The 26,315-nt window shown below is 58.5% G+C and overlaps 2 protein-coding genes across 3 annotated transcripts; one reads left to right on the top strand and one right to left on the bottom strand.

Annotated features, from left to right (window-relative positions):
* The first annotated feature begins 3,241 nt into the window (after positions 1-3,241).
* Positions 3,242-19,759, top strand: LOC128061208 (ATPase family AAA domain-containing protein 3). 2 transcript variants are annotated; one of them, XR_008200714.1, is made up of 16 exons: positions 3,242-3,528; positions 6,783-6,859; positions 7,536-7,637; positions 7,752-7,811; positions 8,278-8,347; positions 8,540-8,705; positions 8,870-8,939; positions 9,270-9,425; positions 9,917-9,973; positions 10,117-10,242; positions 10,419-10,543; positions 10,812-10,863; positions 11,152-11,222; positions 11,911-12,025; positions 13,182-13,314; positions 18,980-19,117. XR_008200714.1 is itself a non-coding variant. In XM_052653487.1 (16 exons), exons 1-16 carry the CDS (start codon positions 3,327-3,329, stop codon positions 19,118-19,120), a joined length of 1,752 nt encoding a protein of 583 aa, XP_052509447.1. In that variant the 5' UTR covers positions 3,242-3,326; the 3' UTR covers positions 19,121-19,759. The 2 variants fall into 2 exon arrangements, 1 of the variants encoding a protein (XP_052509447.1); XM_052653487.1 differs by having other exon boundaries at positions 11,911-12,078; positions 13,206-13,314; positions 18,980-19,759.
* Positions 19,760-20,297: 538 nt separating this feature from the next.
* Positions 20,298-25,550, bottom strand: TMEM240 (transmembrane protein 240). Its single transcript, XM_052654172.1, has 4 exons — positions 25,442-25,550; positions 25,111-25,217; positions 20,712-20,920; positions 20,298-20,556 (listed from the first exon to the last, which is right to left on the bottom strand). The coding sequence occupies exons 1-4, from the start codon at positions 25,496-25,498 to the stop codon at positions 20,408-20,410; spliced, it is 522 nt and encodes a 173-aa protein (XP_052510132.1). The 5' UTR covers positions 25,499-25,550; the 3' UTR covers positions 20,298-20,407.
* Positions 25,551-26,315: the final 765 nt, after the last annotated feature.

The raw sequence follows: 26,315 nt of genomic DNA, 5'->3' as shown, positions 1-26,315 counted from the left end.
GGTGGGTAGAGTGGGGACCAGCAGCCAGGGGCCCTGCCCTGGGGGCTCAGGCCCAGGAGGGCCCGACTGAGCAGCTCTTCTTTCATGGGGGCTGGGGCCTGCCAGGTTGGGGGCAGGCATGGGGTGTGCATGTGCAGGGGTTCTAGAGACTGAACTAGTAGCACGTCTTTTGGAACCTGGAGGGAGAGACCAGGAGCCGGACGGGCCTGACTGGATGACAGGGAGAGACCAGCCCCTGAAGGCTCAACTGTCCTAGCTAGGAGAGCAAGCCAGAGGAGTGAGGGCCGGGAGCTCCCAGCTTAAGTGGACAGGGGGCTTCTGTCCCTGGGAGATGCCAGGCAGCTAGCGCTGGGAAGCCCTGGGGCCTGACAGGAAGGCTCCAGCTCCCCAGAGGTCTGACCAGATGCACAGACTCAGAAGCCATGCCTGCTATGTAGGCTTTGGGGCAGAGTCCTCTGCTCTGGGCCTGTGTGGGGCCCACTCTGCTTCTGCTGGCCTGGGCTCTCGGGGACACCAGTGTCCCCCCTCTCTGACTCAAGGTCAGGCTGGAGGCCAAGCTGCACCTTTAATTTCTTCAGTCTCTCCTCCAGGTCTTCAAAGCTGGAAGACTCCCTCAGAGGGAAAAAAAAAAAAGCCACAGGGAGCAGGGTGTTGAGGGAATCCCATTAGCAAAACAGTGCAGCTTGGCAGCTGAGTGCCCTGAGTTTGTCAACTAAACATGAACGCAGACGGAAGGGACGTATGTATACTTACCGCTGATTCCCATGGTATGGCAGAAACCAACACAGCATTGTAAAACAATTATCCTCCAGTTAAAAAAAAAATGAACACATCAAGTGGAAGGTGTCATCCCAATTTCCTTTTATTAACTTATTGTCTTTAGGTAAGTTGTGTCTACTTCCAGCCTAAGATTTTAAGTGACAAACACAAGTGGACTGATGTTCTGCATGGTCCATTGGAAATCAGAAAGTGTCAGCAGTATTACTCTGATGAGGGAAACTGGAGGGAAGCCGTTTCTTCCCTTGAAGAGAGGGTGTGTAACCACCTAAATCTTAAGATAGCAACCAATGCTTCCTGTTTTTTAATTAAGCCAAGTTAAGGAAAACTGACTTTTTTGTGAAGCTGACTTTATGTTTTCTTAATTTTTATGTAAAACTGACTTTTTAAATGCAGAGCTTTATTTTCAATTATTCCTTGTCATATAAAACTACCAGGCTTCCTTGCTGGCTCAGATGGTAAAGAATCTGCTTGCAGTGCAGGAGACCTGGTTTTGATCTCTGGGTCAGAAAGAGCCCCTGGAGAACAGAATGGCTTCCCACTCCAGTATTCTTGCCTGGAGGATCCCTTGGGCAGAGGAGCCTGACAGGCTACAGTTCATGGGGTCGCAGAGTTGGACATGACTGAGTGACTAACTCTTTCATATAAAAGTCCACGTGCGTGCGTGTGTGCTAAGTCATGTCCATCTCTGTGACCCTTGGACTGTAATCCACCAGGCTCCTCTGTCCATGGGATTCTCCAGGCAAGGATACTGGAGTGGATTGCCGTGCTCTTCTCAAGGGGATCCTTCTGACCCAGGGATGGAACCTGGGTTCTTAAGTCTGCTGCTTTGCTAGGCAGGTTCTTTACCACTAGCTCCACCTGGGAAGCCCCATAAAAGTACACAAGCTTGCCAAATGCTGGCCTTTGGATGGAACTAAACAGTTTCCTGTGGACATGGACTTCAGTTCCCTTCCCCATTTCCTCTCTATCCAGCAAAGCCTGCCAGGAGTGCTACTGGATGTATATTTCCTGGCCAGTTCATAAAGACCTTGATGATGACCAGTGAGCGACATCTGGCAGGAAAACTCCTTTGGTTTTTCTCATTTGGGGAAACAACAAACAACAAAACCCTGGCAGAATTATCTTAGAATCCCACCCCCCCCCCCCCCCCACCTATTTTTATTGAGGCTTAAAACTGTTTTCAAACTAGTGGGGAAAGTCCATATGATTCTGGGAACTCTACAAATTCCATCAAGGAAAGAACACAGGGGCAACTTGGACACTGGCCCAAGAAGCAAACTTTGCTAACTTTGGGCACTGCCCTGTGTCCATCCTTGTCTCCATCTGTCCCAGGCCGTCTGGCCTGCACCTTGGTCCCTGAAGCAGGAACCTGGCCTTTGGAGTTCCCCAGAAGTCTCACCAGTCAGTAACCAGAGCCAGGACTCTTGGGCCCCGAGGAGCTCTCCTCCCACAAAGGCGCCCTCTGTGGGGCTTCGGGACCTCTGCCGCCTCTTATTTCTGGGGTTGGAGAGCTCAGTCCCCTCTCTTGGGACTTCCCACGTGGCTCAGTGATAAAAAATCCGCCTGCCAATGCAGGAGGCGTCGGAGTGGGTTCCATCCCTAGGTCGGGAAGATTCCCTCTGGAGAAGAAAACGGCAACCCACTCCAGCATTCTTGCCTGGAAAATCCCATGGACAGAGGAGCCTGGAAGGCTACACAGTCCATGGGGTCGCAAAGAGTCCGACAGGACTGAGCACGAACGCACCCACGCATGTACGTCCCCTCTATTGAGAGCCACTGCGCTGAGACGCTGAAGGGTTTGGGAAAGCCCTTCATCCTACTGACGGTTGCTGGAGATTGGCCAGGGCCGCGCTTCCGCCCTTCCATCATTTCAACACCGAGATCCACCAAGCACGAGGCCCAGCACTTCCCGCGCCTCCCGGCGCATGGGCCGGCCCGCTCTGCCCTGGACACACCCAACTCGCTCTCTGCCATCCTAGGGGGCCGCTCAGCCAGCGGCGCCGGCACCTGCTCTCTGCCCCGGTACTGCGATCCATCGCCCGCCGCGGGCCGGCTCCTCCCCCGCTGATCGAGCGCCTGTGGAGGACTCTGGCTCCCGCGGCCGCTCCCTCGGTCGGGACCCGACAAGAGCCTTCCGCTCCAGCCCCTGCATCTCTGCTGCCCCCGGGGCCGGAACTCTGGAGGCCCATAGCCACGGGGCCAGTGTCATTGCCACGCTGACGTATTCAAGGGGGCGCACATGCCCAGCTCTTCAATTTTGTCCCTGATCGGCCCCTGTCACCTGGTACCTCGCCCCGCCCCTCCGACGGCCTGCCCTCCGGGCCTGCTTCTACAATCGCGGCGGAGACACCATGATGTCACGACCCTCGTAGCCAATCCGAGAGCCGCATGGGGCCCGGGGCCCTCATACGCATCCATTGCCAGGGAGGAAGGGCCGCTGTTGCGCCTGCGCAGTCTTTGCCGCCGGCTCGCGGCGCGTGGAACCCGCTGTGAGCCCCGCGAGTCCATTCGGCTGCAAATCCCCGCGGCGGCGGCGCTTGTGGACCATGTCGTGGCTCTTCGGCATCAAGGGTTCCAAAGGCGAAGGCACGGGGCCACCTCTGCCCCTGCCGCCCGGACAGCCTGGGGGCGAAGGCAGCGGGGACCGCGGCGCGGGGGACCGGCCGGGGCCCAAGGACAAATGGAGCAACTTCGACCCGACGGGCCTGGAGCGCGCGGCAAAGGCGGCGCGAGAGCTGGAGCACTCGCGTGAGTGCGGCGGGTGGGCGCGGGCAGGGCGACCCGGCGGCGCGCTCGTGGGCAAGTGGTCTGAGCGATCGAGCAGCAAGTGGTGGTCGGGGGAGGAAGCCAGCATTAAGCGATAAGCCCGCCGGAGCCACCCTCCGTGCAGGGGAAGTTCGGGATCCTCTGACCTTCTGGCATCTTCCCAGCTGCCACGCATTCTTCACGTGGGGAAACCGGTGCCGAGGAGACTCAGAGGGTACGGGCAGCAGGTGGCGGGACTGCACCCTGGTCTCCAGTTACTGCCTCTTTCCGCCTCCACGTGGGACGGCCAAGGCAGGCCAGGTTGGGGATCCGCCTGTGCTAGTTGCTGGCAGTTTTCCGTTTGAGAAGGGAGATGGGTTTGAGTGTCCTAGGCTTTAAAGAAAATGCATCAGGTTCTCACTTATTGTTGGAGAATGTTAGCATTCAGATAGGTGAGGTCTGTAAGCAACAAATAAGGCCGGCCCAGGACAGCAGATGACCTTATTGGCTCCCATCCTCAAGGCATCAACCCTTGACTGCACCTTCACTAAGCCCACGTATTTTCTCCCAACCTTCTTTTCTTCTGTGGATTTGACGATGTCTCAGATGTCTGGAATATAGCACGTGCTGAGTAGATGTTAGTTGAAAGAATACAGCGACTTTCAAACTTTTAAGCAGAGGTGCTGTTTTCTTACCACCCTATGCTGCAGCCTTGTAAGCAGAGGTGAGCAGAGTCTTCCTATCCAGGGGTGGCTTGGCACTTTGTGGCTTAGTCTCTGCCCCTTCCACGGGGGCCACAAGAATACCCCGGGCAAAGGTCTCCTCCCTGCCTGGTTCTCCCATCCTGGAAGGAACGTTATGGAGATTTAGGCCTGGGCCCAGGGCAGCCTGCTTCCTTAGACCTACCTGGAACACTCCTTACCTCTGAGTGGGTGTTGAGTGTAGTAGATGGATTACATTTGAAAGATAATAGAAGACAGGTTTGCAGAGGGGCTTGAGAGACAATGACTAGGCTTCAAGACGCCTTAGTGATCACAGACTTTTAACATGAGATCTAATTTCTTAGGTTTGTGTGTGGTGAGAGGTGGGGAGTTCACCCTCATTTCTTAGGTGTGTGTGGGCGAGGAGTTCACCCTCATTTCTTAGGGGGGGGGTGTGGGGTGGGGTCTGTGTGCGCGCGTGCGCATGTGGTGGTGGTGGGGCTTCACTCACTCCTTGTCCTTGAATTTTAATGTTTTTCTCCCTTGGGAATCTGAAGCCTGACTCTTGGCCCCTCACACTCACACAGTTGTACAGGTCAGTGTGAATAGCCTGTGGTGTGTCTCAGGGTAGCAGCCAAGGGAACTCCCTGACTTCTGTCTGCTCATGCCTGTGAGCTGCTCCCAGGTCTCCTGCACTAGCCAGTGCATTCTCCACCTGGGTCCACAGGGCCTTGGCCTCTGCTCTCCCATCCCCCTACAGTCAGCATCTCCTGCAGAGCCTCCACCTGCCACCCCTTAGAGGCATTGTCTCCTCATCCGTCTTCATGTCTTGTGATGCTGTCCCAGGTGTGAACTCTACTTCATTTTGTTCTTGCCTGCCTTCCTGGCTTCTCTGCTGGTCAGTGGGAGAGGTGTCACCCTGAGCTGCCTGTCCCCTCTGTCCCCAAACCCTCCTCCCCAGAGTGCCTCAGGCCCCTCAGCCCCTCCCCAGGCCTGTCTTCTGGAGATGCTTCCAGCTCCCAGCCGGAGGACTGCCTGGGTTGGCCTGTGCCCACTCTTGTTCACTCATTGCTCTCTCATGCGAACCAAAGATACCCTCAGCTGCCCCTCACCGCCTGGCCACTGTCTGTGTCCCTTGGGGCCTAGCCTGATGCTGCTGGTTCCCCAGGGCTCCTCAGTCTTCTTGGACGGCAGAGCAGCCCATTTGGCCTTAAGCTGTGTGCTCCACGTGTTTATAGGATTCTGAGAAGGGTAACTTGCCTGTGGTGGGTGCAGTTAATGCTGGGCCTGTCTCCTGGTGTGGGACGATGTGAGGTGACAGTCGTCATTCTCAGCACTGAGCCCAAAGCTTGTGATTAGCAGGGTTCCTGTGTGCCAGGCCCTGCACTAAACAGTTTACCTGCTTTCAGGTCATGAACTCCTTATTGCCAAATTCAAATTCAGCCATCTCACTCCATGAGTTGGGGGAGGGAGCGCCCGCTCTGCTTGCAGGTGAGGTGCTCATGCTGAGTGGTCAGCCTGGCTGCCATAGGTCACAGCTTAAGTAAACAAGCCAGCTGCAGTTCCTCCCCAAGCTCTGAAGCCAGACTGAGTGCCTCAGCTGACAACTGAGCCCCAGAGCTGCCACCTGCCTCATGCCTAACGTGGGGCATGCTAGGAGCTGGCAGCCCCAGGGGTTACATTCTAGTCGGTGGCGTGTGGGCTGCAACTTGGGGGTGACAGGTCCTGGGATCTGCAGCCTACCTTGAAGGCCTCAAAAAATAAGACAGATGTGGGGGACAGAAGGGTGGACGTGTGGTCAGCAACCTGGGAACGTGGTACCATCAGAGAGGTGGGCTCACGGGCTCCTCAGCTTCTCTCTGTGCTTTTATGCTTTAGAAGGTTTTTGTGGTAAAGCATGGACTTTACAGTGATGACACAGAGCTGTGTCATCAGGGGTCTCTTAGGCCCCATGTGAAGGTTTTTTAGCAAGGAGAGTGCTGGGGTCCATTCTTTTCTAGAACATCCTTATATTGCCACATATTCCCACCTGTGTCCCCTTATGAAGAGCACACACCTGGAAGGTGTTAATTACACACATGTTTCTAACAGATGGCCTGTGAAGAGCCGTCAGCCTGCAAGCATTGCTTTCTTTCTGGTTTAATCCTTTGCTTCTTACTCAGGCCCTCAGCTGCCTGTGCTCAGTTGTAGAACAGTAACAGGTATCAAAGGCTCAAGAGAAACATTCACACGTGAAAAATGAATGACGATATAACCACAGGCTTGACTCTCCTGCTGTCAGTGGATGAACAGTGGACAGCCTCTCTGCTGGAGCCCTCTGGGCTGTGACGGTCCCCTGGGGGCACACTCCACATGTGGGTTTTCTGTTGGGGGTGGAATAGACAAAAGTGGCAAGATGGGACAGTGGTCTTTTTAGCGGGGGGTCTCTGAGCAGATCTGACCAGGAACCAGCGTGGCCACGCGTGCTTTCAGGTTGAGGCTGTGGTGTCCTTGAGCGCCCCTAGCCCGGGTGAACGCTCGCCTGGTGTCCTGATGCCTGCACGCCCCTCCCCCTAGGACACGCCAAGGAGGCGCTGAGTCTGGCTCAGATGCAGGAGCAGACACTTCAGCTGGAGCATCAGGCCAAGCTCAAGGTGGGTGAGGGTGGGCACTGGGGGGCTGTGGAGAGGACCCAGGCAGAAAGGACATGGGAGAGGACACAGGCAGTGGGTGCAAGGTGGGTGCTAGGGGTTGGGGGATGAACTGGATGGGGTGATCGGTGAGGGTGGGTGCTGGGGGAGGGTGAGAGAGCACAGGCAGAGGGTGGGTGCCCCGCACCTCCTCAGGTTCGAGGGAAACGGGCATCAGCACAGGTGTGTGGCCTGAGTTCTGCACAGAACCTTCTGGAAGGCAGGTGTGGGTGAGGAGTCTGGTTTCTCAGAGGGGAGCCCTACTCTCACACTGAGCACATAGTGAGGAAATGTGGAAAAGGCCCTGCTCTGTGCTCCACCTGGGTTGTTGTAAAGCAAATCAGGAAGTGAGCAGCTGGCATAAGCACATGTGGGGGCTGGGGGTTGAGGAGGGACAGGTACCCCCAGAAGACTCTCTGGCTACTTGGGCACCAGCCCAGTCCATTCTTCTGGCTTCTCTTTGCCTGTGGATCTGGGTCCTCCCGGGCCTTGGTGCGGTCGCAGCTGAGCACCTACAGGCCTGTGGGGGTGCGGAACAGGCTACATCACTGTCTGGCTCCTTCAGAGGGCCCTCAGAGGGGGAAGGGGGGACAGGAGGCCTGACCAAGCCCTGGCTCACAGCAGCTGGTGTGTCCTGCAGGAGTATGAGGCCGCAGTGGAGCAACTGAAGGGCGATCAGATCCGAGCGCAGGCTGAGGAGCGGAGGAAAACCCTGAGCGAGGAGACGCGGCAGCACCAGGCCGTGAGAGAGCGGGGCTGGGGAGGGGTGCTCATCAGGGACTGCGCCTGCGGGGGCCCGGCCTGGACCTTAGTTCCTGAGGCTGGGGTGTGTTCACGTCGCCCTCTCCCTCCCTAGAGGGCCCAGTACCAGGACAAGCTGGCCCGGCAGCGCTACGAGGACCAGCTAAAGCAGCAGGTGAGCACTGCCTGGCCGCTTATCTTCCCCGAGGGTGCGTGGGGGCCAGAGTCTGGGATCCTCTTGTCAGCAAGCACTGGGTTGAGGGGCAGGGAGGGAGAGTTCCAACCGAGCTGCCCTCAGGGTCTCCCAAATGGGACTTGACTGATGAGTGAGTTTGTAGGGGGCGTTCAAACATCAAGCCTGTTGGCATTTTAACTTCTAAATTCAACCGTTCAGCAGAAGGCCCATTTCGTGAGGACAGCCATGGGTCAGGGCCACCCTGAGGCTGAGCTAAGTGGGGAGCCAAGGTTCCTTCCTGCCTTAGACTGTGCAGCCTGCAGGCCCCAGGGTAACCGTCCCCAAGAGGTTGGAGCCCTAGGAGTGGTGGGGGTGTCTCCAAGGCCAGAGCAGCTAACCTGTTGGTGTGATGTTGCCTGTTTCCTAATTTCGAAGCCCTTCCCTTCCCCTTGTGGCTCCTTCTCAGCAACTTCTCAACGAGGAGAACTTACGGAAGCAAGAGGAATCTGTGCAGAAGCAGGAGGCCCTGCGGCGAGGTAGGGCCCTGACTTGGGAGCTCATGGCCACGGGTCACGCCCTTGCTTTAGGCCCTTCACTCTCCAAGCAGCATAAGGGTTGGGCGTGCTGAGACCCTGGGGGTGGAGGGCACCCTGGCTCTCTTGTCTTGTGTAGCAGCTCTGGGTGGGGGGCCATGGGCTGAGCACCACCCTTGCCCCCGCCCTGGGCAGCCACCGTGGAGCGGGAGATGGAGCTGCGGCATAAGAATGAGATGCTGCGGGTGGAGGCCGAGGCACGCGCCCGGGCCAAGGCCGAGCGCGAGAATGCTGATATCATCCGCGAGCAGATCCGCCTGAAGGCCGCTGAGCACCGCCAGACCATCCTAGAGTCCATCAGGTGAGGCCCTGCATGGCAGGCTTCTGCTGGCCCCTTTCCTACGAGGGTGCCCTACTCCTCCCCTGACTGGTCCTTCTGCAGTGCCCTTCGGGCTGACATAGGGGCCTCCAGCCACGTGGCACACGGCCTGATGCCTTCCGGGTCATGCCACTGCTCCCCTGCAGGACAGCAGGCACCCTGTTTGGTGAAGGGTTCCGTGCCTTTGTGACAGACTGGGACAAAGTGACAGCCACGGTAAGCACCTTTGCCTTCTTCCCTGGGGTATTTTCACATGTCAGGGGCTCTGCAAGCTGTTAGGGGTTGGCGCCTATACTGAGTGCTCACCCCTCCCTCTACCAGAAAGGCACGGGTGACTTGGCCTTTGGGTTTGGGGCAGTTCAGACGACTCAGCATCAACCTTGGTGGGGCTGGAGGGAGGGCGTTCGGGATGCCAGATGCCCGTTTCATCTCCCTGGTGCCAGCCCTTTGGTGCACTGGTGCTGGTGGGCCTAGCAAGACTCCAGGGAGCCAGTAGGGGAGCCAGGGGACGGGGTGGACACCACCTGCCGCCTCTGCCTGCTCCAGGTGGCTGGGCTGACGCTGCTGGCCGTTGGGATCTATTCTGCCAAGAACGCCACGTCCGTTGCAGGGCGGTACTTTGAGGCCAGGCTGGGGAAGCCGTCCCTGGTGCGGGAGACGTCTCGCATCACGGTGCTGGAGGCGCTGAGGCACCCCATACAGGTAACCGCAGGTCTTGGAGGGTCACACCCAACAGCCCCTTCCTCCTTTTCTGCCCAGATGCAACCCTTCTTCTGTGTACTGACTTGCATTGCCTCCTTGATGCCGCCCCTTGGGCCCTGTGATGTCTGCAGTGGGAGACTCTCAACCCTGGTCCACTCGGTCCGTCTGGGGGTCTCTTGGGGTGGCCATCCCCTTGGGTGGACTGCCCCCCTGCTTGTTTATGAACTCCTGGGGCTGCGGTGAGCCGTCCTTCTGGAAGAGAAGGCAATGGAGGCAGCCTAGGTTCGACTCCTTCCCTTGAGGGGAGCCAGGCTTCCCCTGCATCTTGTGGGCTGTGCTGTGAGGTCAGCGCTGGAGGTCAGCGCTGGAGGTCAGCTTTGCAGATGGTCTCCCCTGCCGGCTTTGTCCAGGATAGCTACTCGCATGCGTTCTGGTGTGACCGCGCCATGAGCTCCTCTGTTGACCCTCGCTACCCTCTCCCCACCCCACAGGTCAGCAGGCGCCTTCTCAGTAAACCTCAGGACGCGTTGGAGGGCGTCGTCCTCAGCGTAAGTAGGGCTGCCCAACCTCCTAGGAGTTGGTTTGCTGGCTGAGCCCAGCTGGGGAGAGTGGCCTCTTGCGCCAGCCCAGGCCCTCAGGAGGGATGGACTAAACAGCAGAGCGCCCCTCAAACTGCTATGTCCCCTGGCAGCCCAGCCTGGAGGCTCGCGTGCGGGACATTGCCATCGCCACAAGGAACACCAAGAAGAACAAAAGCCTGTACCGAAATGTCCTGATGTACGGGCCGCCCGGGACCGGCAAAACGCTGTTTGCCAAGGTGAGGGCACAGGTGGGACTTGGGGTGGTGGAGTCTCACCTGCCTGGGACACGTGCCCCTGTCCAGCTCTGCAGGCCAGGTGTCTCCACACACATGTGATCTGTCCCTGGTGGCCAGGAGAGGTGGGGTGGAGGGTAGGTGGAGCAGCCCTTAAAGCCCCTTCCCCAAACGCCCAGAAACTGGCGCTGCACTCCGGTATGGACTACGCCATCATGACGGGCGGGGATGTGGCCCCCATGGGGCGGGACGGCGTGACAGCCATGCACAAGGTCTTCGACTGGGCCAGCACCAGCCGGCGAGGGTGAGCCAGGGCTCCTGCTGGGAAGGGGGTCGGTACCTTCCCCACAGCCTGTCCCTGAGGTCCAAGGGCCTCTCAGTGTTGGTGACTTATCCGTGTTTAAGATGAGGGCTCACCAGCCCATTTCTAGTTACTTTCCCCAGTGCCGGCACTGGACACATCCCGATCGGTAGCCAGGCTCTGGGTCCCAGAGGCCACTGGGGACAGTGCGAAGTGTGGGATTTCCACTGGGTTGTGCCCTGCCTGCCCTCACGTGGCCCTGCCCTCGCAGCCTCCTGCTCTTTGTGGATGAAGCAGATGCCTTTCTCAGGAAGCGAGCGACTGTAAGTGTCTCGAGGCCCCATCTGTCCTGAGCTGGGTTGGCTGCTGGGCAGTGGGCAGGTGGGTGGCCTGGGCCACATCTATACTTATGGGAAGGTTGGGAGCCTGCTCCACAGCCACATTTTGTTCATACATTTTGTTTGAAAAGTGGAAGTTTAGCATCTTTTCAAAGCTAAGCTTCATTCAGTCTTTGAGCTTAGATCTGTGAAGGTCCTGCCATGTTTCTGTCCTGGACAAGGGGGGCCTGACTGTTCACATGGCTGCTTACAGCCTGATCCTTCTCTGTGCAGGAGAAGATCAGTGAGGACCTCAGGGCCACCCTGAACGCCTTCCTGCACCGCACAGGCCAGCACAGCAGCAAGTGAGAAGGGGTGGCCAGCAGCCCTGCCTCAGCTCACGTGGCTGCTGCAGGGTGGCCAGCCCACATGACCAGACAGCCTCCTGTGTCCTCCCTCCATGCAATGGGATGGCCATTTGGGCACTGAGGGACATTTGTGGATGCCCCTGAGACATGCTGTAGGCTGAGGCTGAGCCCAGTGGCACATGCTTGTCCATAGGCCACTGCGCTTGGCACCTCTGTCTGCCCCCGAGATGCATTGTTGGGTCACCACACCGTCAGGTGACCCTGGGTCGGGCTGGCCCTTCTGGGCCCCTAATCTTGTGCTCTGCATGGGCAGGACCCTTCCAGCCTTTTGCCTGCTGCAGCTGTTGCCCATGGAGACCCCAGCCTAGCCACTGAGAGGCGTGTTGAGTTCCTCCTGGGTTGTTGCCTCTGCTGAGCTGAGCGCCAGGCCTTGGGACCCTGCACTTGATTGGGGAGGGGTAGGGGTCTGTTTTCATCCCTGGGTCCCTACCCTTCCTGCATGTGGAGGCTTCACGGCCCTCCCCCAAGGCTGGGCCATCAGACAAGAGAAGCGGGAAATTGGGGCAAGACAGGGAGGGCAGGTGGTAGAGGGTGATGCCAGTCCTCGCAGTTTTGTGGGCTGAGAAGCTGCCCAGTAGACCCTGCTGGATGGCAGCCCCCCTCTCTTGCCGTGTGTCGGCTGCAGGTTCATGCTGGTCCTGGCCAGCAACCAGCCCGAGCAATTCGACTGGGCCATCAACGACCGCATCGACGAGATGGTCAGCTTTGAGCTGCCACAGCGGGAGGAGCGGGAGCGCCTGGTGAGAATGTATTTTGACAAGTATGTTCTTAAACCAGCTACAGAAGGAAAGCAGTAAGTGTCCTGCCAACACGGCGCCCCCTGCCTGTCATGTTGGTCCCTCCCCCCAGTGCCCACATGGGTACTAATCCTAACCCTGCCCCTCGGGTTTCAGCACGGGGTCTTGACCACCCATCATTGGAGGCCCTCCTATCCTGTCCACCCATTGATCCCCTGCCTCCATCTTGCCTTCAGACCCCTCAGATCCAGGCCACACTTGGGTCCTGGTAGTAAGGGGCCATGACAGCCCACTTCTGGACTCTTTGAGCCTTGCTCTGGGCCCCTCACTGCACACAACGGGGCCCACTGGCTGGGGTAACCCTCCTTGCTCGTCCAGGACCCCCCTGCCCCCCACTGCTGTACTTTCAAGAGTGCTCTAGATAAGCCTGCTCTATTTGTAACCCTCTCTGGGGACCGGATCTCAGCCCCACTGACCTGGATCCACCTGGCACAGCTGAGCCATCTTCTCTGCTCAGGCAGACTTTGCCTGTCCTCTGCCACCTGCCCCCTGAGCTCTCTTTACTGGGCCTCTTTCCCCTTTTGCCCCAGCTGATCCCAGTCCCCTTAAGATCCTGAAGGCACATCCTGGCCCAACAGCAGCCCGGGCACTGTACGCAACCTGAGGAGTTGAGGCCTTTCACAAGAGTTTGAGCGGTCTCTCTCGGGCTTTCAGCCAAGCCTAATGGGGCAAGATCTGCGTACAGAGGGTTCAGGAGTGTTAGCTGCTATCTGTGTGCTGAGGGGGTTCAGGGGGAGGGCACATAGTCCCCAGCCCCCTGGCCGGCGGTGGGGCTGGGAGCAGGCTGGGATCTCCCCCTGCCCATTCCTGCATGTCCTGAGCAGCCCCTCGGCTGCCCCTGAGCCTGGCCTGTGCCCCCTATCCTTACATGGCCCCCACTGGGGCCCCATCTTGGGCTCCCCAGGGAAGGGACATGCCCAGCAGGGGAGGAGGTGGAAGGATCACACCTGTGGACGTTGGTCAGGGTGTGGCTCATTATAGCAAGGGGCTCGGACACTCCTCCCTGGGGTTTCCCAGCGCAGGCTCCGCCCTGGCCTCCATTAGTAGGAGCCGGGCCCTCACTGGCCTCTGGTCGTTCGCGGGTCTTGTGGGCGCCCAGGCATCACTCGGGAACTCCTCACAGGCGCTTGAAGCTGGCCCAGTTTGACTATGGAAAGAAGTGCTCGGAGATTGCACAGCTGACAGAGGGCATGTCAGGCCGGGAGATCTCTCAGCTCGCCGTGGCGTGGCAGGTGAGCCAAGACGTACCCTGCAGGGCAGAGCCCAGCCGAACCAGGGACCCTCAGAGTGGTTGGAAGGTGGTTGAGCTGGTTTCTGAGCTCTCACTGGGGTGTTTCCGAACGGTTTCTGGACAGATGTGACATGACGCCCTACTTCCCTGCCATCACGGTCCTGCGGCCCTTGCAAGGTGGGGAATGAGCCAGGGCCCTCTGCAGCTTCGCATTTTCTGGCCTCTCTGTTGTCGTTTTGGTCCAGATCAAACGGGGCCCTCTAGATGAGTGGCATGTCCTGTGGCCAACATGTTCACTTCCAAGGAACCGCTGGGCTTTGTCTCCAGCCAGGGCCCAGGACGGTCGGCACAGGTGATGGCGGATGGTGCCGAGTCTGGGGCCACAGCCTGGGAGGGCATGGCGCGTCCCAGGAGCTGTGTGAGGGCACAGGACAAGACTGACCTGATAGGGGATTTCCTTCCTGGCTCCTTGGAGAAGCCCACAGCCTTTAGGATGATCTGCAGGGTCGTGAAGGCGGTGGGTGTCCTGGCTTTCAGGACAGGTTTGTGGAGTCGTGAGGGCCTGGGGGCAACGGGATGGTGGCTCTGGGCACACAGGTCAGAGTCGCTCTGGTCAGTCCTGACACCAGGCTTTCCTCTGAGGCATCCCGGTGGCAGCTCCCTGCGTGTGGGGAGGGGAGCAGCCATTTAGCACTTTTGTCCATCATCCTTGCTGAGTGGAGTATGCTGAGTGAGTTGTGTCTGTGGCCTCATGACAGCCTGGCCACTGTCAGTTGATCATGAACTCATCTTTTATGAAATTAGGGGACATCTGTTGAATTTGAACATCCTCATCCAGATACAATGGTGGGGAGGAATACACCACTGTGTTAGTCAGGACAAACTAGGTTGTGCTGTAACAAACAGCCCCAGATTGCAAGCCCCACTGCGGGAGTCAGGGTCTCTTCCCCATGCTGGCCTCACTCAGGAAGCAGGCCTCACAAGGTTGGCTGTTTCCGTGACCAGCAAAGTGGCCAACAACCCAGGCGGCCGGGACAAAACGCACAGCCAGGGCTTGAACAAGTGTCACCTCATGGTTCTGGAGGCTGGATGTCCTGCCTCAGGGTGCCAGTGAGGGGGTTCCTGTTGCTGTGAGGGCCTGCTTCCTGGCTGCCACCCAGTAGCATCTTTGCCATTTGCTCACGCACAGCCCTGGAGGAGCAGGGTGCCATTCTGTGACCCTACCTAACCTGGCCCACCTGTTTCTAAGGGCAGCCATGCTGGGGTTAGCACTTCAGCGTGACCTGGGGGGTGGACAAACAGGTGGTCCCAGCAGCAGGGGTCCTGGTGCACCTCCTCTCCCTGCTTCTCTTCCCAGTTCTTTGAGGAGGCCATGAGACAGGCCTGCATGTACTCTCAGGTGGGGAGCTGAGGGTCAGGAGATGCGGCGCAAGCACGGGAGGCTGGAGCCTGCAGGGAGCTCTCCGTGTGTATCCAGTCCCTGGTCAGCTGTGCACAGGGTGTGCCTGGTACTCATTACCACTTCCTACACCTGTGAGGGCCCAGAATGCCATGGGGATTCCATCGCCTTGGACAGGACATGTTGGCATCACTCTTTCAAGTCTTCTCCCCTTGTGGCCCCAAGTGCTTGGGGCTGGGCTGTGCGACTTCTGCCCACCCTTCCACTCTCCGGCTGGGCAGCCCAGGGACCCGGCACCTACTTCCCACTTGCTGGTATCATGTGGGCCCTGTTGCAGCTGCCGCCCTATGCCGTGGTGTGACAATCAGGTCTATGCTTCTCACCATGCTACAGTTTGTCACCCATCATGGGAACCTGAACTTTTTAACATAAACTTCATCGTCACCATTTTTAAGCGCACAGCTCAGTGGCATTGAGCACGTTCGTGGTGTTGTGCAGCTGTCTGCACCATCATCTCCAGGACTGTCTTATTTTCCCAAATTGAAGCTCTGTCCCCATTAAACACTTGCTCCCACCCCTGCCTCCCGCCCCCAGCCCCCACTCGCCTACTTGCTGTCTCTGAGTCTCGACTCTTGCAGGGACCTGTGAGGAATCATACCGGAATTGTCTTCTTAAAACTGGCTTACTCACTGAGCACAGTGTCCTTGAGGTTCATCTGTGTTGTAACAGGTGCCATTCTCCTTTCTCATCAGGCAGCCTGACACCCTGGAGTGCAGTGGACACACCTCGTGCACCTCTCTGGCTGCAGGTGGACACTTGTGTTGTTTCTATATATTTTAGATATTAACCTTTTATCAGACACATGGTTTGCAAATATTTCCCCCCCCCCCCCCCCGTGGGTTGCCTTTTTTTACTCTCTTGGTAGTGTCTTGCTGCTGCTAAGTCGCTTTAGTAGTATGTGACTCTGTGACCCTATGGACCGTAGCCCCCCAGGCTCCTCTGTCCAACAGGATTTTGCAGGCATGAATACTGAAGTGGATTGCCATGTCCTCCTCTAAGGGATCTTGCCAACCCAGGGATCAAATCTGTGTCTCTTGGGTCTCCTGCATTGGCAGGCAGATTCTTTATTACTAGAGCCACCAGTGTCCTTTGAAACACAGAAGTTTTTAATTTTGAAGAAGTTGAATTTTCCTATTTTCTTTTGTCACCTGCTTTTAGTGTCACAGACAAGTCATTGCTAAATCCAGTGTTTGAAAGCTTCTCCCCTAAGTTTATTTCTACCAGTTTTATAGTTTGGAGTTTTCCCAGCACCATTTGTTGGAAAGGCAATCATCTCCCCAGTGCGTGGTCTCGGCCCCCTTGCTGGAGGTCACTGACAATACACATGAGGGTTTATGTCTGGGCTGTCTGTTCTGTTCTGTTGGCCTGTGTCTGTCTTAGTGCCAGTACCACTGTCCTTTAGGTTTTAAAACAAGGAAATGTGAGAATTCTCAGGTTCATGACTGTTTTGGCTACTTGGGGGCCTTTGAGATTGCGTATGAATTTTCGGGTGGATTTTTTTTATAAATTTATGCAAAAAAACCATCATTGAAATTTTGATAGGGATTGCATTGAATCTGTGGATTGCTTTGGGTAGTATTGGAATTCCAGCTAAATACTTCCTGGATGAGGAATCAAACCACTGTCCCTTGCATTTCAAAACAGATTCTTAACCACTGGACTACCAGGGAAGCCCCTTTTTTTTTTGGTTTCTTTTCCAGTTGTTTAGTGTTACTGTAGAGACACAAGCGGTTTTGTGTGTTACTTCTGTGTCCAGCAACTTTGTTGAGTTTATTACTTTTAACAATTTGGGGGGGATCTTCAGGGTTTACTGTATGTAATAAGATCACATCATCTACAGACAGATAATTTTACTTCTTCCTTTCCAACCCGATGTCTTTTATTTATGTTTCTTGTCTAATTGATCTGTCTACAATTTCTAGTGCTGTGTTGACCTGAAGTGCTGAAAGTGGGCATCCTTGCCTTGATCCCAGTCTTAGTGGAAAAGCTTTCAGTCTTTTACCATTGAGATGATGTTTGCTGTGAGTTTCTCTTACATGGCCTCTATTAGGATGAAGACATTTTCTTTTTTTTTTTTGACATTTTCTTATATTCCTGGTCTGTTATTGGTTCATGCCTTATGGCTTGTAGGATCTTTTTCTCCCCTGACCACAGATCATACCAGGACCCTTGGCAGTGGAAGTGTGGAGTCCTTACCACTGGACCACCAGGGAATTCCCCCTAGTTTATTGTTTTGGTCAAGAAAGGGTATTGGATTTTGCCAACATTTTTTCTCATTAACTGAAACGCTCATGTGGTTTTTGTCCATTTTGTTATTTGCCTAGGTCGATTTTCCCTAGCTGAGCCACCCTTGCACTCCAGGAATAAATCCCATTTGGTTGGGATGTATAACCACGTCAGTATGTTACTGAGTTTGGTTTGTTAGTATTTTGTTGAGGGTTTTACATCAGTATTCTCGGAGGATCTGGATCTATAGTTGACATGTGGTGTTTTGTCTGGTTTTAGTATCAGGGTGATGGTGGCCTCAGAATGAGTTGGGAAGTGTTCCTTCCTCTTCAGTGTTTTGGAAGAGTTTGAGCAACATTGGTGTTCTCCTTTAAGGTTTTGTGTGTGTTTTTGTAACGAACTTGTAAATTTTTGAGTAATTCCAAGTTCACAGGAACGTCACAAGGCCAGCACAGCCCCCACCACACTGTGAATGTCTCACCACATCACTCAATTCCACTTTAGACTTGATTTTACCCAGAACCTGCCCGGATGCCCATGATAGTCCATCCTACTGTCTCAGGCTCCTCTGGGTGGGCTGTTCTGAGCATGATCCTCATGGTTTGAGGAATGCTATAGAGTGTCCCTCCTTTGTTTCTGTCTGGTGTCTCCGACTGGGATTGTGGGACTGTGGAGGAGACCCTAAACGCAAGGTACCCATCTGGTCTGGTCACACTGGGGCATCGGACATCCACACAACATCAGAGGGATGTTGGCCTGGATCCCCTGGTTACATGGTGACCGCCTGGCTTCTCCCTGGTGATGTCACTGCATACCCCTACCTACCCCTTTCCACCACTGGATCCCCTCTGGCTGCCTCCACCCAGCCTGACTCTCTGCTCTTCTCATGTGTGCCTCGCAGGAGGCCGCAGGGGCAGCCCCTTCCTCCTTGGCCTGGCTTGGACAGCCGTGTCCCAAGGCTGGGACCACCTGGGTAAGCACAGTGACTGGTCATCTCAGACAGTGGGAGCTTGCTCCCAATGCCCTAACGTGGCTGAACCTCCTCAGGGAGCTGGAGAGAAATAGCCAGCCTGACTTGAGCCCCCGCTTGGTGGACACTTGAGTGCTATTCTCAGGATAGGCACATGTCAGAGCCACTTGATGGGTGACTGGGAGCAGAAGGGATGCTGGGTCATCTGGGTGGCATGTGGCCTGGCCAGAGGACCTGCTTTGGCAGCTGCAATGCTGTGGACCACACTGGGACCTGACTAGCAGAACTCTGGTTCCCCGAGCCATGTGCCAAGGCTGGGGTATGGGGGATACAATGCTGCCCACAGCAGCCCCACAGTTCTGGAAGCCCTGTTGCGGGCAGTTGGGGGCCTGTGGGGTAGGTCCCGGTGGACTGTGCCCCATTTGACCCCTGGAGGGCTTTGCTTCCCTTTAGTGTCAGGCCTGTGGTGGTTCTGCTGACCATGCCCTGGGCCTGAGGAGAGCTTGGTTATCCACAGAGCAGGGCCTGCAGTTGAGGGGCAGGGCTCCCTCCTGAAAGTAGTCCTCTGGGTTTCTATTTTTAGAAAGTCATTGAGAAACTTAGTGGAGCAGGCAGAACCAGGGAATTGAGGGATGGCGGCCACACTGGGCTGCAGATCTGCCTGTGAGCACGTGTGTGTAGCACGCTCAAGTGCGTAGGGAGTCAAGGTGTGTGCCGTTGGCATTTCTGTCTGCACATGTGTCCTGCTGAGAGGCCAGGCCCCTCCTGAGTCTGAGCACAGGCCCACGGGAGCACCCTGGGCTTTGCCCCTGCGTGCCCTGCCCGCAAGGGTTCTGTGGGGTGGGGGGTGTCTCCAAGGTGGGGGATAAGCAGCAGCAAGGATGGGGCTGCCCTCCAGGCTGAGTGGTTCCTGGTGGGCCCTGACCAGTCACCTGGGAGCCACAGGCCTGGTGCCTTCCTTGTGTGGGCAGCCCCTCTGGTATCCTGAGTCAGTACCCTTTTCTTCGCCAGGCCATGGCATATGCCTCTGAGGACGGGGTCCTCACTGAGGCCATGATGGACGCCCGGGTTCAGGATGCCATCCAGCAACACAGGCAGAAGATGGAGTGGCTGAAGGCAGATGGGAGCCAGCCGCCGGCCCCACGCACATAAGCTGAGTGAGCTGGCCTAGACACCCAGGCACACTGGCCAGGTGGCTTCAGCAAGAAGAAACACCGAGGTGCCCAATCTCCTGGCAGTTTTCATCTTCCTCGGTCAGGGGTGAGACAGCGTCAAAGGCCTCTGCTAGGGACCAGCTGCTGCTCAGGACCTGGGCATCTTTGAGGTGGGGTTGGTTCCTCTGCCCCCCACCTCCAAGCTGATGCTGGCTGGGGCCACCCCCAGGACACCCTGGGAGATATGTCCCTTGGCCAAGCCCAGATGGGGAGAAGGCACCGTTCCCCATGCCCAGGGGCAGCAGCCAGGCTAGCAGCACTGCTTCCCAGCAGGTGCGGCACCCTGGCCAAGGGAGGGGACCTGCCTTTGCTGAGTCCCACCCAGGACCAGAACAGAGCCGTGAGCTGTTCTGCCGTGAGCAGAGCTGGTCCCTGTGCGGTCCAGCGGGGGTGCCCACCACTCTCCTCCGGAGAGGTGTGCCCTGTGTCTGTGAACCTGTAAACCTAGGGTTTGGGAACTAGCCCACCAAGACCTCATGGCCAAGGATGTCCAGCACAGGGGTACTGGCCAGCCCACAGAAGCCACAGCTCTCCCTGACTGGAGTTGGTGTCTTTTTAATCCAGAATCTAATTAAAAACTGGCAGATATCACCAAGTGTCTGTCTCATTCCTGCCGTGGGGGTCCTGGCATCAGAGGTTAAAGAAGAGGCAGAGGCTGGAGCTTTCTGGAGAATTTACTGACCAGCAGGGGTGGGAGTCACAGTGAGGCGCCCGACCGGGGATGCCCTGGGCAGGGTGGCCGCACTTGCCACAGCAGTGTTCGGGGGCCTTATTGCTGGGCCGGGGCCTACCCCGGGCCCCTGCCCCACGCCCCTACTGCGGGCCCTGTGAACGCACACGCCTCATGCACGTGCTCCCGTGTGCAGACGTGGGTGCACCGGGGTCCCACCCCTTCCCTGCCGCGCCCGGCTCCCGGCCGCGCTCTCCTCCAGCAAAGATGGCTCCAGCTCCGGGAACCAGACAGATGGACGGAGAGACAGACGCAGGCACACAGGAGGCCTCCAGCTTCAAGCGGCTGACGTGGTCCCAGGCTGGGCACGTGGCCCCGCCTGCATCCCAGGTGCCGCTGCCCCCGCCCCACCCCGACCCCCTTTATAAAAAGAAGAGGAGACAGCACCTTCCGCCGGACGCGCCTGACAGCCTTGGGCGCCCTGGCCTGGGCCGGCCGTCCAGTCCCGTGAGCGTGGGTGCGGTGGCCGGCGGCCCCGCGAGTCCTGCGCGCGGCTCAGAGGTGCCGCGGGCTCGGGTGGCCGTTGTGGTAGAGTTTCTGCTTCACGTGCACCATGTTCCCGGCCGCCTCCTCGAACGGCCTGTGTGGCCGCCGGCCCAGCTCCCGCAGGCTGCACAGCTTGGGCAGCCAGGTCCACGAACCGTCTGCGGGACCGGGGGCACGGTCAGGGGGCGGGCGTGGTGAGTGGGGCTCGGGTGGGCGGGGCTTGGGCTCAGGGAGGGGACTGTGGGCGGGGCTCGGGTGGGGCGTAGCCCCTGCACGGAAGGAGCCCTGCCAACGTGCCCGCGCCAGCACTCACCGTAGCGCCGGCCGGCCCTCCAGGCGCGCACGGCGCAGTGCAGGACGCCGTCCATCCACACCAGGAACCAGCTGATGCAGAAGCCGAGTAGCAGCCCCAACATTAGGTCGATCTCCTGCTTGGTGACGTTGTCTGTCACGAAGTAATTCTCCGAGGCGTCCACCACAGACTGGTCCCCGTCGTACGGGATCACGTAGTGGACGTGGTGCCTGGGGGCGGCAGGGCGGGCTGGCACCTGTCCCGCGGGGCGGGCGGGGACCCCGCAGTAAGCCGCACCCGTTCACCTGCTGGGATCTTTGAAGCAGCCCTTGTGGGGAGCTGAGGTGGGAAGGGGCCAGCGCACTCGCCTAGGACCCAGGTCACTGGTGGGTCCCAGGTGGGAGGCTGCCCTGCCCAGAGGGTGGGAGTGTGCGAGGTCAGAGGTTAGCGTGAAGTTCAGTTGCCCCTATGCATACCCTCCTCCCTTCTCCCCCCAGCCCCGGGCTCAGAGGTGACGCCTATTAGGTCACAGGCACACAGCACAGGTAAAGGCGTTCCAGGGTGAGAGCCCAGGCAGGGTATCCCCGCCCAGTGAGAGTCACAGCCCACCTGTGGGCCTGGCTCCTCGCCACTGCCCCCCTGGTCTCTCCCTCCCAACCCTGCAGTCACCCTGCCCTCTCCTCCAAGGAAAGCCACAAGTGATGAGCCTGCCTTGGGCATCTGGTCCCCTTTGGCTCCCCATCCCTTGCAGGAACCTCCCCTGCCCCCACTGTCTGTGCTGGAGGCCCAATGGCACCCCTGGACCTGCCCCACACAGGTCCCTAATCCTGGCATGGGAGCCATAAACGACCTCCTGGACGACCACGGCCCCTGGCATTCCAGCACCCACCAAGGCTGGGCCGTTCCCCTCAGCCTCCCCTCCCTCGACAGTCCAGTCTGAGGCCACTGACCTCTCCAGGCCCTCTCCTGCCTCTGATGGCCACAACGAACTTTCCCCACAAAGCTCTCTCCAGCCTGCCCAGATCCTCTCTTCCTCCAGGAAGCCCTCTGGGCCTAGCAATCCTAGGGATCCTAGACAAGGTGGCGCTGCCCAGGAGGCCAGTACCCAGGACACCAGACTGAACTCCAGGTCCTCCACTCTCGCAGGAGAGCTGGAGAAAAGGAGCTGCTGGTCTTGGGTGCCCATTGCACCCTGAATCCCCAGTCACCCTCACCAGCTGTGGCCCCTTCTCTGGCCCTGAAGGGTCATTGCCACCCTGGGGTCCTCCTGCCTGGTTCTCTTCCTACTGAGCCTCTCAACTGGCTTCTTCAACCCTCCACCCCCACCAAGTCCCCACCTTCCCCCCACGTCTGCTCCAAGCTACAGCTGCCTACATGGCATCTCCACGTGGGATCTACAGACACCTCAAACTTGCACCTAAAAATAGCTCCTCCCTCCCCAAGCCCGCTTCTCCCCATCTTCCCTTCAATTACATGTCGACACCTCTGCCTGTCTCCAGCTAAAAGTCCCTGTCCCCACCTCACAACTGGATATGCTCCATGCCCCCTCCCCCGCAGAGGACCTTCTCAAAAACAGTAAACCCCACAGGTCATCCCTGACCACAGGCCCTTACAGCTCCTCCCTCACAGACACCCGCCGCACCAGCAGGAGCCACCCAGCTCCTTTCTCCAAGTGAGGGTGGCAGCCCCTTTTCACACCCCTCTGCTACCCCTGGGGACTCCTGGGGCCCATCCCCCTCAGCTAGACTGGAGTGTGACCAGGCCTGGTTGGGGAGGGGGTGCACCTTGGCCACCACAGCCCCATGAGCAGACCCAGCTTATTTGACAAGGACTGCCTGACACATGGCAGCCATAGCTCACGTGATCACATTTCACCAATAGCTCTTATTGGTCATCAGTGAGAGACGGAGAATTCTTGACTGCCCACAGTGTGTAGCAGTGGCCAGCCTCCAGGAGAGGATGCCCTTAGTCACCTGTTCGCAGTCCCATCGCCCTGACTAGGCCAGGCCTGGCAGCTGAGAACACTGAGCCCCCGCCTCCTGCGTTCCTGCCTCCTGGGCCCCCATAGGGAAGGTCATCCTCCGGACCACCACTTCCCACCCATGGACAAGACAGGAAACTTGAAGATGGGGTTGCCAAGGAAGCCAGAAATGCCCCTGCAAATAAGACGAGGGCAAGCCCCAATTTTACCTAGGTGCCTGGGACCTCCAGGGGATTGAAGGTCTTGACCTGTGCCCCCATCATTGGTCTGGCATCTGCCACTCATCCCCTGCCCCTTGCCCTACTCCTTCCTCCAAGTCAGGCAGACCCTGGGGGGTGGGTGGGGGTTCAGGTCACCCATGTGCACACGTATTTCTGTGATGTGTACATACATGTGTCCTGCCTGGGCCACGCATGTTGCATGTGTCTACTTGAGGTTGGATGCATGTTGTGTATACATGCCAGCCACATGCACAGGACCCGGCGTGTATACCATGAATTCGGCCCATAAGCTCCACACATGTGCAAGGGCACACGCGCCTGGGGCCGAGCATGTTGCGTGTCACATGGAGATGCACATGCACTGGGCTTGCACACAGCCCTCCTCTGTGGGCCCCATGGCATATGCACGGTGAGCGCCCACAGACAGCCTATTGGCACGCACGCTCCACAGCATTTACACAACGTGTCCTCTGCATAAAAGTCTCTGTACTGGCATGTGGAAGGCACAAGTGTGTGTGTGCTTTCTCTGCATATGGGGTGTACACACAGGTAGACTCCATTGTGGCAGTGCATGTACATGGTTTGTACACAGAGGCCTCATGTGCAAGCCTGTGCCCTGCAGACATTCACCACGCCCACAGGGCGCACACGGTGCTGTATATTGTTACACACATGTACTGCGCATACACATACATGTTTTCAGTGTACAAGAATAGTTTGTACACGGAATTTTACATCCTGTATGCGGCAGTGCATACAAAGCACACACATATGAACACATACACATGTGGAAACAACGCTACAGTTGGGTGACTCTTGTGTTGTTTGTGTCTAAACTGTGCACATGGGCCTCACTGTAGCTTGCACTCCATGGGGATTTCTTTTACACCATCCATGTGTACTCTGGACATTACATATGATGCATACACACACCCTGAGCAAATACACACTGAAAACACACCCTGTCTGCCCAGATGGGCCCGTGGTGTGATGTTCGGGTACATATGTGCTGGTCACAGTACCACAGCCCTCACATGGAAAATGGGCCTTATAAATGTCGATGGAGCCGAAACTTGGGCCAGTGCCATGCACACCTCCAGTGTCCGGGAGGGTCTTGGGACCCTGCTCAAACTCCAGTCCACGTTGGCCCAGTTAGTGTGGAGCTGACTTGCCATTCTTCGGCCTCTGAGTGTGTGATTGGGGCAGGAATACAGGGACCTCAGGGGGTGTGGCCACCCAGCCAATACTCAAGATGATTTTTGGCCATCGCATGGCACACGTGAGGGCCATTTACACACTTGTCTCCACCTGCCCTGATGCCCATGTTCTGCTTCAACACCCAGTCTGCACACACAGGCATGTAGCGTGTTTAGTGAGGCATGAAACTGATCTCACACACACACCCCTAGCCCAGTGATCCCTGGAGCAGAAGTGCAGGGCAGGGTCAAGAACACAAGTTCCCTACTGGCCACAGAGCCTCAGGCAAGTCCGTCTGCTCAGCCTCTGTCCACTCTCACGGCCCCAGTGTGTGGGCTTCCTGCGGGGCTGAGGGACTGCTGCGTGTGCGCACATGTATATGCACAGACGGTACACACATGCGCGTCTCATGAGAAGATGTTTATTTCATATATGGACATACAAACATGCATGGCCAGGAAGACTCCATCACTACATGTGCACAGAATGGGGGGGGTGTCACAAAGTGGGCACAGGGGCCTGGGCGCTCCCCTCCCTCTGCTTGACCTTGAGCAGACTCCATCCCCGGCCTCAGTTCCTCCTGGACAACCAAAGGGGGTGGGCAGATGCCCCTCAAGGGAGGCCTTGCCCACCTTGACCTTCTGCTCCTCCCCCTAGCTGGCTCCCAGGAAAGTTCAGGGACAGAGCTGGGGGCCCCGGGAGGAGGGTGTCCTCTGTGGGCAGGAGCCCTCCCGGGACACCAGGCTGGGCGGCTGCTCTCCTGGCCTCCAGGCCTTGGACTAGTTCTGCCCATCACCCTGCAGGGCCTTTCTCTAAAGGCCATATGGGAGGGGGTCCTCTCCCCTCCCGGAACACCCTGTGCAGATGGAGCCTGACCGGTCCTTCCCCCACCCAGCCTGGCAGAGCCTCGGCAGCCCCCACCAGCCTAGCCCAGCTGGGCCCTGCAGCCCGGCCTGCGTGGGGCTCGCCACTTCCACCGACATGTGTGATCACGCGTGAGCCCCTCTGGGCGCAGACTCACCGGCCACAGTTGCAGTGGCAGACGCGGTCCTCGCCCCGCAGGTGCGGGAGGATGTAGTTGTGGAATCGGTCCAGCAGCGCGTTCATGTCCATCAAGCACGCGATGGCCTGGAAGAGCCCATGACCGGTCAGCGCCGAGAAGCGAGCGGCTGGGCCGGGGACCCCAGGCCGGGGCCGGAGCACTGGGGACGGGGGAGCGCAGGGCAGCCGGGGATGGGGGAGCGCAGGCCGCGCGGGCCCGTAAACAAGGCGCGGGAGGGGGAGGCGGTGCGCGGGCGCGGGAGGCGGGAGCGGGTGCGGGGAGCGGGCGCGCGGGAAGCCCCTCCGCTCACCATCACGATCGACGCCCCCAGAATCATGAAGATCATGGTGTTCGCGCTCATGGACATCGGGCGGGGCCGGGCCGGGCCGGAGCGCCGCCCCCCGGCCCCGGCGCCCCCCCGGCCCCGGCCCGATGCTGAGCCCCCGCCGCCTCCGCAGAGGTCAGCCCGCCGCGCACCCACCGCTGCTGGCCGGGGAGGAGGCGCGGGGCCGGCGCGGGGCAGGGGACGCGGCGCTCCTGGGGTCCTCGGCCGCCCGGCCCGCGCGCTCGCCGCGCCCGCCGCGCTCCGCTCCGCCCTCGGCCCTGCCTCCCGCCCTGCGCGCGGCGCGGCTCCGGCCCCCTCCTCCTGCGGCCTCCCCCGCGCCCGCCTCCCGGGAGGGACCTCGCCGCCCGCGGCCGCCCGCCCCCGAGACGCCGGCCGGACCCCTCCCCGGGGGCCGCAGGGCCCGCTCGCCCCCATGTGGCCAGGGCCTGCCCTGGCTGCTAGCCCAGAGCCCCGGGACCGCGGGCCGCGTCCCGTCCCGACCCGCCAGGGCTATCCTGTAGAGGCCCGGGCTTCCTTCCGCTCTCCTCCTCCCCACTTCTCAGCTGGAGGCCCCTCCTCCCCGCAGCCCGGGGTCGCGGGGTTGAGGGGCTGCGGACCGGCTAGTCGGCTAGTCGGCACCCAGCCCTCTATGGCAAGAGGCTGCCTTTAGTGGAGGGGCTGCAGGGCGGCTGCCAGCTAGATCACTCCAGAGCCATGGCCACATGGCCCAACGACAGAGGCCAGAAAAGGCCAAAGAATCCCCCGTTGCGGGGGGCAGAGCCAGCCTCAGCTTCAGCTCTCTTTAGGGGTCGACCTGGAAGGTCAGAGGCCTGATCTGGCTGCCCCATAATGCTGGGGG

This window comes from Budorcas taxicolor, chromosome 16 (assembly GCF_023091745.1).
Source record: "Budorcas taxicolor isolate Tak-1 chromosome 16, Takin1.1, whole genome shotgun sequence".
Taxonomy (NCBI): domain Eukaryota; kingdom Metazoa; phylum Chordata; class Mammalia; order Artiodactyla; family Bovidae; genus Budorcas; species Budorcas taxicolor.
Note: the sequence above shows the minus strand (reverse complement) of the source record. Positions and strands in the feature narration are given on the sequence as shown.

Coding starts and splice junctions, on each gene's coding strand:
- LOC128061208 (XM_052653487.1), top strand. CDS start 3,327: ATGTCGTGGCTCTTCGGCATCAAGGGTTCCAAAGGCGAAGGCACGGGG. Junction 6,860..7,535: donor AGCATCAGGCCAAGCTCAAG/GTGGGTGAGGGT, acceptor TGTGTCCTGCAG/GAGTATGAGGCCGCAGTGGA. Junction 11,223..11,910: donor ACAGGCCAGCACAGCAGCAA/GTGAGAAGGGGT, acceptor TGTCGGCTGCAG/GTTCATGCTGGTCCTGGCCA.
- TMEM240 (XM_052654172.1), bottom strand. CDS start 25,498: ATGTCCATGAGCGCGAACACCATGATCTTCATGATTCTGGGGGCGTCG. Junction 20,921..25,110: donor TGCCACTGCAACTGTGGCCG/GTGAGTCTGCGC, acceptor TGCCGCCCCCAG/GCACCACGTCCACTACGTGA. Junction 20,557..20,711: donor GAGGGCCGGCCGGCGCTACG/GTGAGTGCTGGC, acceptor CCGGTCCCGCAG/ACGGTTCGTGGACCTGGCTG.